Raw genomic sequence first — 11,167 nt, 5'->3', positions numbered from 1 at the left:
ACGGCATATTTTAACTAGCTATTTCTTGATGATAGAAGTTCAAGATTTCAAGAAGTTGCTAGTTAAACATAGCAGAAAAGATTCCCCAGACTCTTCTGAACATTTTGAATATATATAATTCGTCCATTTTAAACATCTGTCCAACGACACGGAAATTGTCAAGATGCTTATTTTGTCAACCGCGGTTCATGATTCATGAAATTACGGTTGATAGTAACTGGTAAAAGCAGGCCCGTAACCAGTGGGGCTGGGGGACGGCCAGTCGGCCGCCCCATCTCAAAATGCCCCCAAAGTCCCCCTGTTGACCTCAAAAAGTCCCAATTGCGAGCGCAGCGAGAAAAAAAAACATTTGTTTTTTTTTTTTATCATTTTAGTCAAAAAAGTCTAAATTTTCGGGAAAAAGTCCACTTTTTCAAAGTCCGCCCCTAGTCCAAAGAGGTCCAAATTTTGAAGAAAAAAAAATGTCCACTTTTTCAAAATCAGCTCCCGCCCCCAATAAATCCTGGTTACGGGCCTGGGTAAAAGCAATATTATGTTGTTGTTTTTGATGGAAAACACACTTGTCCAATATTCAGTATCAGAATGCCCAATGCTTGGATCACCCCCAGTACAACATATGACCAACCCAGCTAACCAAAAAACGTTTTCTGAACGTTGTGAGAACGTACCGTTGACGTTTTCTAGACGTTCTGATAAAACGTTTTTAAAACGTAATTTTGTGGAGGGTTTTTGACGTTTTAAAACGTTATTAAAAGACGTTCTAAAAACGTTTTCGCAACGTAAAAGACGTTTTTAAGACCTATCTTTCCGTTACCCAAGACGTATCCAGGACCTACAGAAAACGTATTGGACGTTCTAGCACGCAACTAACGTACTAAGAACGTTGCAGAAACGTCCAAAACGTCCTGAAAACGTTATAGCAACGTAAAAAACGTATTGGAGGATGCATTACTCACCACCAGAAAACGTATGTTACGTTTCTACTACGTTTTTAGAACGTTTTCTTGACGTTTTAATGACGTTTAGAAAACGTGCTATGTTTTATTAGTTTAAGACAATGAAAATAAAGCGAAAATGTAATTTAATAAAAGTCCAAAACAAATATCAAATATTATTAAATTAGGCCAATACAAAATTCATGAAACAAGTTAGTTTGGCAAATTAGTGATACTTACGACTTACACGACACATAATAAATCACACCAGACAATTAATGTTGATTTGATGTGTGATTCATTAAACTTTATTCCTGTGTATGAATACTATTCTTCATTCATTTTCGTTGAAAATACTGCTGAAACATAAATTAATTTTATACAAACATGCTATGCAAAATCACCCCATGGAACATGTGGAACTTGTGTTACCATGTATCGAGTCAACTATTGTCATGACCATTGATGACTGTTTATACACTCTATTACTCGATTTATAATAATTATTGTTTAATACATATGCATGGATGGAATACTCATGAAACCCGATTATTGTACATTTATAGGATAAAAAGTTTTAAAACATGATTTATATACATGAAAACTCTCAAATATAAGTTACTATTTATAATTGAAGACAGAATAATATTCAAAAGACTAGTTTGCGTATAATGTCCTGTCAACCAGACCAAAAATGCCGTTCTGCGCAGGTCAGCAACCAATCACACCGCGCCTTTGCCCTGACGTCAGACGCAAACTAATGTTTTCAATTCGGTCTTCAGTTAAATTCGACAAACTTAATTGATTACTCTCACGTACAAAGCGCAGTTAACAACACTCTAAGAAATAAAGGTTCTAAAAGATTCTAAAGTTGTCCTCAGGAGAACCCTTAGAGGTTTTCTAAAGAACCAAATATGGTTCCAAGACCATCGAAAATGACCCCAAACTAAAGAACCTTTTAGAGGTTCAAGATCTAAGAGGGCGGGTTCTCCTGAGAGGACAATTATTTCTTAGAGAGTTGATGATGACTAGACTTGAAAGTGCTCGTAACTTTTGCCAACACTTTGCTCAAATTAAGTCATAATTATTGTTCATGGTTTACTTTAATTTTGTAGAATTTTGCCATAGGCCTACTATGTTCGTAATGTCTAGCCCCTCTCAAATTTAATTAGCATTTATGCAAAGTAACGTAGTCCGGTTTGACACTTTGACAAGAACGTATTTGCGCGATGTTGACAAGTCGCAACTCACAACGAATATATGGCGACGGAATTAACAACACGTATTTTGATTGACCAAGTTTTAAGGCAGAATTCTGTAAAATAAAAGTACCATGAACATTTATGCATTTATTTTAGGCATAATATTGACAAATGTACAGTTCATGAGCCTTTTCACGGCTCATTACCTAAATTGATTAAATGTAGGCCTATAAAGATGATAAGTCTGCATTTCCCTTATGGAACTAGCCCCGTTCTCAAACCGCGACGCCTCTCGAACAGCGAGCGGAGCGAGCAGCGAGCGCAGTGGAAAATCATCATACAGGTATCAGAGTACAGAGTGCTAGGAACTACCGGTACCCAAAGCATTAACGAGCAAATTAGTCCTATAAACGAAACTACTTTCGTTTTCGGCCATCATCTCCTCCCTGCCAGAAACGTAAATCCACAAATGTTGAAAATTATCTTCTTAAAAGAAATATTTTTACAAACGTCATTGAGATTTGAAACCCACTCCCAAAAACCTCGATCTTTTTGGTTGTTCCTTTAAGGGATGGGGTATGAACGTTTGGACAAAATTTATTGTGGGACATGAGAGCACATCAGACATATCGAATGGCATTCTGAATACGAAGAATGTCCTTCTGTTCTCAAATAATTTTGATTTTTTTTTTTTTTTTAATTCGCAATGTAATACACATTTTATGTGAAATGATTAAAAATTGATATTTTTGAAATTAACAGTACTTGCAGTTAACTTTATAAATTTGATGTTTTATACTTAAAGTGTATTTATTTAGGATAAAAAGCCGACGATCAATTTAGAAAATTTTGACCTTTCGTATCATGGATTTTTTCTCCCAAACACCCAAAAAAATAGGTCTTTTGGGGAAAAATTCCATATCTTCAATATGGAAAGTCAAAATATTCAATTGATCGTCGGGTTTTCCTCCCAGCTACATACACTTTAAGAATATATCATTAGATTTATAACATTTACTTCGAGGACTGTTAATATCAAAATGTGAACAATATCAAATTTTAATAATTTGTCATAAAATTTGTATTATACCGTTAATTTAAAAAAGAAAATTATTTGATATCAGAAAGACATTCTTCGTATTCAGAATGCAATTCGATATGTCTGATGTGCTCATGTCCCACAAAAAATACTGTCGAAACGCTCAAAACGCTCATTCCAGATCCCTTAATGTCATTAAACACGTCAAATAATTTGAATACGCATAGTCTAGTCTCAAAGATAAAATAAGTTCAATTGAAGTGTTGTGTGAAAACTCCTCAAATTGAATTATTACCTCTTTACTAGTGTCCCCAAATACAACCTAAAAAGCACTAATTTACATTGTTTACACAACATACAGATATTTATTTAATTCTTCCGTTGCTGATGGGCAGAGCGATTAACTGTAAACCGTTGACAAGAGCGTACTTGCGCGATTGACGAGGCGCAACTTGCGAGTATGGCGACAGAAATAACAACACGTACGGCGTGTAAAGCACACATAGTAGGCCTACGCTTCGGATCGGAGGCGCATTGTGAACATCGCGGAAGTATGCTCTCGTTTTACAGCAAATTAAAATTACGGTATAGTTACTATAATCGATAAGTCGCTATAATCTGAGGCAGAATTTAAAAGTCCGAGTACATTTTCGGTCTGGTTGGCAGGATGTCAGACGCAAATTAGTTTTTTTAATTCGGGCTCAGATTATAGCATGCCCTCGAGCGTCAAGTCGCAAGCCATACATGGCCTTTAATGCAACTTTGACCAAAGGGCCGTTCATATTACGCCGCAATTGCGGTGCGGTGCGGTGCCGCACTGCAGAATACTTCAATAAATGAAGTTCAATACATTTTAACTTGGAAATGCGACGAGTAGCGTTGAGTTGAGGCAAAAAGTAATCGATTTATCGGTACCGCATCGCACTGCATTGCGGCGTAGTTTGAACGGACCTCGACGCTGGAACAATAAGGCTTGGTGGCGTATGACGGGAACAAATGGAGATGGTGTACTTTTATTTGGGTAATCTTGTGTATGCTTTCTTTCAGCATACAAAAGATTACCCAAATCAAAGTACTCCTCTTTGTGCCCGCCATACTTCAAAAAGGCTTAATATAAATCAGCGATTGTGGAAACGCACTCAGCGAATACTACTACTAGTGTGATTATCATGGAGCTATTAAATAGATGGAGAAGAAATAGATTACGTAACGCATTGAAACCTTGTGCCGATTTGAAATCTGACAAGCTATTCATCGAAAGGTACCTTTTGTTTGGGACAAAGGGCTTCCGCCATTAAATCGGTAAGCTGACCCGACAATGTATTAACGCTTTACCTAGCAGGCTACTGTCAATAAGAGGCTAATAAGTGATCAAACGAAAGGCGCGTGAAAGCGACGTCTGGAACGAAAAGTACCTTTTGTTGTAATAACACACAAGGATGTGATTGAGTAGCCGTAAGCACAAAAAGCACACATTAGCCGCTGAGTACAGTTCGTGATCACCCCACTGACTTCAGGTGCTTCATTTAAATACATTGAATGCGCTTGCTGAATGATTACACATCAAGCATTCAAGGCTGCCATTTATGTCTATAGTACTGTATAATGGTAATAGCTATAATACGTATACATGTAACAAATAGAGGGTATTCATTACTACGTCATTGATGTGATTGCTCATGCATAAAATTCCTCCACATAGGTTGTTTAGCTTAATCGGGAGAGTGACCTCTTGAAATGATGATCACAGTTATCTTTGAGTTATTACAGTGAGGTCCACGTACAATGTTCAACACAAAGTGAACAATGCTATAACTTGGAGGACAAACAAACCAACACCGCCAAATTCGACTGACATGTGTACAACGTGGGAAGCTATGGGGAAATTGAACACTTGTTGTCTGATCATGCATGTGTTTATGGTTCGGGTAGCGGTTACTTAGCAACTCTCGTTCCGCTTGGGTTTATTGCATACACTCTATAATAAGTATACCGGTATAGGCCTATATAAAAGTTGTTTCACAAATTGACATTTTATTTTATTTTAAGAAGGAGAATGTCATAAACAGTGGCGTACTGAAGGGCGGGGCAGCTCTTCTGTGAGAGGTCTTGGGAAGGGATGAGGGAGGAAGAGGTGAAAGAGGGATATGAAGAACGAGAGGGGGGTTGGAGGAAGAGAGAAAGAGGAAGAAATGAAGAGAAATAAATAAATAGAAGTAAATAAATAGAAAGGTAAGGTAAGAAAATGATAGGAATGAGAGGGACAAAAAGTAAGAGGGGATGGAGAAGGGAAGGGAGATAAGAAGAGGGAGTGATACTTCAAGGAAAGAATAAGTACAGAGAAAAGAAAAAGGAATGAAAAATGTAGGCATTACAATAATTATTATAGAAACTAAACACAGCCCCCCCATAGGCCTAACGCTAACAGCACTATAGGCAGCCATTCGATGATATCAATGCCTTTATGCGTTACGTATTTAAAACGCCCAGTCAGATGTATTTTACACCTGCCAAGCACAAGTCACCCAATTTCGAAAATTGGACGTTGAATGTACACTCTCATGAATATTGATTGGCAACATTTTCCAATATGTCAGCGCTCAAATCGGACACAATAGAACAATAGACCATTCAGTGCGTTGGTGATTATACACTGGTGAAGTGACGTAGTTAGTCGGATTAACTACCATAGCAATAGATGAATAAAATTTTGACTGTATCCCCGTATGCCTACAACGTCCATGCGGTACCGATGCATTGAACCATATATTATGTCAAAGAAATGCTAATCACTTGCACCTGTAAGATTAGCCTGTTTGAAAAGAGCGGTATTGTATTCAATCTATTATATGATTGAAGACAGGTGATGAGTGCAACCTGCTGTAGTGCAGAGCGATCTATTCAAAATTGTATTCATCTATTGCTATGGTAGTTAATCCGATTAGGACGTCACTTCGCCAGAAACAAAAACATCTTAACATGCTTATGAGAAATGTTTTAAAATAAAAGTCTGATATATAATCACAGCTATTTTAAACTTAAACCTTATTTATCGAATATATATACTTCAATAGACAGTGAGCACCTTGTCCGACAATGTTGTAAAACTAGCATGTTTACCAGTACAGTGCCTGTGGTCTTCAGTTTCAATGTGTCCCCTAGTCTTGTTCTTCCTCTTCCTGTTGGGAGCCACGTTCATTTTCGCCGCGCTCATCATCCTCCAATTCCCCACAGGTACCACTGCATCCACATTCCCAGCTTTCTATAGATAATAAAATGGAAAACAATCTATTTATAAGCATGATCATCATTTTGGGAAACATCATTTTTAAATTGAACTGAAACCCGATTCCCCTTAAATCTATCAGCTCACTAAAATAGCAGCCATGACAAAATATATATAAATAGGCATAAGAAATTCTATGAATAAAAAATACTATCAGGTTATGGTCACCCTTAGATATCCAGACAACTTATTTATATTATCAGTATCATTAATTCTGAGTAATTTTCAAGGTCTGTATAAACCATAACGAAATCATAATGCGCGCGTGGGGGTGTGTGTGGGGGGGGCATGGTGCCCCTACTGAACCTAAGAGAAGTGAAAATAAACAAAATGCTCCATAGAGAAAGAAACATCACGTAGGTGTGTGAAATGTAAGGACAAAAAGTATGTCTCAGATACATTTGGTAAAATAGCTTTGTGCTATGCTTTATTTTTTTAAACATTATTTTTAAAAGAAAATGAGCTGTGCGATATGCGATATTTTTTTCATTTTACATTCAACGAACAATATTTATGCACTTTTGATATTCAGATACAGAAACATAGTAATACACTGCAAAAACAGTGTCTAGAGATTGAACACTTTTTTTTTGTCCTCAATTTGTAAATACGTTTAAAACCTAAACACCAATGTCAAATTTCAAAACATCATATGTTTAATATCTAAACACATTAAGACATATTAATTCCTAAACATGTTTAGCATTTAAACGTGTTTACAAATAGAGGACAAGGTGGTGTCTAGAATGAGTGCTTATTATAATCCCTAGACATTGTTTTAGGCCTACATGAATTAAATAAATGAATTTGGCATTTCAGCAATGATATTTGAACTTACTTTATACTTTTTTTCCACCTGGAAGATTTGGTGTTCTTTTCAGATAATCTCCAAGTCCCTTCTCTATCTCAACCTCCTTAGCTTGAGGATGATTCTTCATGCAAGCTTCTATAGAAAGGTGGAAATGATATGAGTTCAGTATTAAATTAAACTCCTTTGTCAAAATAAACGGTCTGTATCTCAATATTAGGATTTTCCAAAAGCCTACATGTCGACGTGTTACCATACGTGCGGTCTGTGGTCTTAGGGGAAATATTTTTTGTTTGATAAGTTTATGAATAAAGTATACACATATAATCTAAAATAACAACAACAAAAACCAAGTTGGAAACGTATGTCCGATTTAGGGGTCAGATTTAAATATCCATATTTTAATTTTATAGTCACAGAATATGAGTATATTACACCCACTATGATTGGTTCAGACAGCATGACACATTATATGCATTCTGTTTAGGCTTAGCCGATCTTAGCTCTATGGAAGCTTATGGATCTGTTTTCTCACCCAAAAGGAAAGGCCTGCGTGATTTGACATATTATGTTAATCATAGATTGTATCTTGGGCCTATGAAACATACTGACGATAACTTTGTAGAAACTTGAAAGGGCTATCTTTAATGCTCAGCTTGCCTTTTCTCCCTATACACTGTAGGAGGACCACAAATTGTTCGTTCCCAGCTTCCTCATCATCCTCCTGATGGTTTCGTTGAGATCATGTCCTCCAACAAGACTAAGGTGTCGTATCTGGAATAAAGACATATGAATCAAAGCTAAATATTTTAATGCATTATCGCATGGAATTTGGAAGTCAATATCGTTTATGATGTTGCCGTTGTTGATGGTTCAGTATCTTGTGATACTTTGACCCACAACTGAATAAAGTTATTGTGATTTTCATCGCAAGTGCAAAATGTCAAACATAGGCCTATTTTGAATTATGGCCTATTTATAAATGATCATGATTATTAGTACTTCAATTGTGTAAATCAACCACAATTTCATATTGTGTACTTTTGAACACACGAAAATTGCATCTTAATTCATAATTTTGTTTTTAAAGCTAGTATAGGGTGGAGGCAAGGGAACATTTTGCACAGGTTATGATTGTTTGGTATAAAATGACAGTTCCTGAGAAATATTAAAATATTTAAAGAACCTCTCGTGTCTATTCGATATTCCTATATTAAAATACATGTATATAGAAATATTTTTGGCTGAGTGGAGTTTTAATATAAAACCACATGCGGCCCTCATGTGCATGTTTTGCAAAAAGCAAAACTTATAGTTAAGGGCTGGGGTATGAACGTTTGGACAGTATTTATTGTGGGACATTAGAGCACATCAGACATATCGAATTGCATTCTGAATACGAAGAATGTCCTTCTGATATCAAATAATTTTGATTTTTGAAATTCGCAATGTAATACATATTTTATGGCAAATCATTAAAATTGATATTTTGATATTTAACAGTACTTGAAGTAAACTTTACAAATCTGATGATTTATACTTAAAGTGTATGTAGGTGGGATGAAAAGCCGACGATCAATTGAAAATTTTGACCTTTCGTATTGAAGATATGGATTTTTTCCCAAAACACCACAAAAAAAAAGTCTTTTGGGAAAAAATCCATATCTTCAATATGAAAGGTCAAAATTTTCAATTGACCGTCGGCTTTTCCTCCTGCTACATACACTTTAAGAATATGTCATTAGATTTATATAATTTACTTTGAGGATTGTTATATATCAAAAATTTGAATTTATATCAATTTTTTATAATTTGTCATAAAATTTGTATTATATTGTGATTTTCAAAAAATGAAAAATATTTGATATCAGAAAGACATGCTTCGTATTCAGAATGCAATTCGATAGGTCTGAGGTGCTCTCATGTCCTCAAAAAATACTGTCGAAACGCAATAAACGCTCATTTTAGATCCCTTAAGAGTGCACCAAAATATTGACATAGTTTTTTGTATTTCAATCAGGTACAATAAAAAGCTATCTTGTCATGTTTCTTTACAAAGTTCTAATTGATAACTAACTAAACAGCAGATTGCGTAACTCTATCACTCTTTAAACAAATGATAAACTTCAATGTTGCAAAATATGGAATATGGATATTTTTCGACAATGTTCTTAGCACATCGAAAAATGTTTCAACAGAACGAAGGACAATATCTTGAACTTCTGAACCAGCAGTTGCCAGACCTTAAGGCCTATATGATTTTATGACATGTTACATGTACAAAATAAGTAATTGTCTTGCTTTTAAAACTTTACACGAAGGAGAACAACTAAGATTACAAGAGATGGTAATCTAATACTAATGGATATGCGTTTTCCCAGTCGCCACCCAAACAGGGTGGTGGGTTATGTATTTTTAAATTGTGATCTGTTTAATTGATAAAATGTCATAGTTTGTTTTGGTGTCATTTGAAAGCTAAAACACCACTAACATTAGTAACCCAGCAAACACAAAACGTTTTCGACATCATTCGCAAAAGGTTATAAAAGGTTGTCGGAAAACGTTTAAATGTCGGGTTATATAAAGGGTACATTAATGGTGTAAAACGTTTTCTTAACATTAAATAACATTTGTTGGTAATTTACTGCACAACAAACACAAATGTTTTACAAAAACATTTAAATGTCGGGTTATATAAAGGGTATAAAAACGTTTTAATAACATTCCAAAAACATTTTTGAAAACTTGGTACAAATCATTCGAAACAGAATGTTATTTTGAGGTTGAAAAAATATTTTGCAAAAAATGTTTGCCCAAAATATTTACAATAACGTTTTAAAATGTTTTAACTACCTTTATATAACCCGACATTTAAATGTTATTAAAACGTTTTGTAAAAAACATTTTCAGAACATTTCTGTGTTTGCGGGGTGCAAATATTTTAACATAATGTTATTTAAGTGTTGACAAAATATTTGGCCAAAATGTTTGCAAAAATAGTTTACAATGACATTTCGAAAACATTTTAAAAATATTGTTGTAGTGTGTTTTCATACAAAACGTTTTAAAACGATTTCATGACCTTTATATAACCCGACATTTTAATGTTATTAAAACATTTTTACCGGAACCAAAACCCAAAATATAACTTATTTAAAACGTTTTAAAAACGTTTTTGTGTTTGCTGGGAACAAATATGAACAATGTAGCTTTTCAACTACTGGAGATGTGTGGTTGATCGAAAGTTGTGAGGGAAGGATGGGGAAGACACAAAGTCTATGGGAACAGGGCGTTTCGCATGTGTAACTTGAATAAATTAATGACTACAGGGGCTACATGAACTTGATTTTGGTCTTAATTTACAGCTAAAAAATTCTACTTGTTGTTTTTAATCATTTTGAACTCTTATGCATGCATACCTAGGGCTAAAGAATCGTACTGGTCATCGATCTCTTTGATTTTTTTAATTCAGTGCTTTCAGGCAACACAAACCTAATTAATTACACTAAAAATAAAAACAAATGTGTTCCACTTCCAAGCAATCAATATACATCATTATTCATTTGCAATCATTTCATAAATATTCCAACATTCCATTGTTTAGGGCAAAAATTAGCGTACTTGAACTTCTCTGGGTAATATATGATTTATAGGTCATATACCATCTGTTGTTTTTAACCATGGACTTGGAGTTTGTGACTAACCCAGAACATAGGTCAAGACTGAGGTGGTACAGGTGAGGTTTCTGGGTGCACAAAATACACCTCTGGGTGCAATAACCGGCAACATGATAATCATTTCAATGGATTTCCAGTAAACCCTTCTGCCTGACTTTAAAGTAATTATTCAAATTATGAGGTTTTGGGCGCTAAATACTCCTATTAATCACATATTGCT

The 11,167-nt window shown here is 35.0% G+C and overlaps 1 protein-coding gene across 2 annotated transcripts in view; it reads right to left on the bottom strand.

Moving 5' to 3' along the window:
* Positions 1-357: 357 nt before the first annotated feature.
* Positions 358-11,167, bottom strand: part of LOC140164357 (monocarboxylate transporter 12-like) — a 272,528-nt gene continuing 261,718 nt past the window's right edge. Inside the window, exon 6 of one of the 2 annotated variants that reach the window (XM_072187632.1) lies at positions 358-625. In XM_072187632.1, coding sequence (XP_072043733.1) covers positions 531-625 — 95 coding nt within the window. In that variant the 3' untranslated portion in view covers positions 358-530. The remainder of the gene's footprint in view (positions 626-11,167) is intronic. The other variant, XM_072187631.1, reaches the window with a different exon arrangement.

The sequence above is a fragment of the Amphiura filiformis genome, chromosome 11, assembly GCF_039555335.1.
Source record: "Amphiura filiformis chromosome 11, Afil_fr2py, whole genome shotgun sequence".
Taxonomy (NCBI): domain Eukaryota; kingdom Metazoa; phylum Echinodermata; class Ophiuroidea; order Amphilepidida; family Amphiuridae; genus Amphiura; species Amphiura filiformis.
Note: the sequence above shows the minus strand (reverse complement) of the source record. Positions and strands in the feature narration are given on the sequence as shown.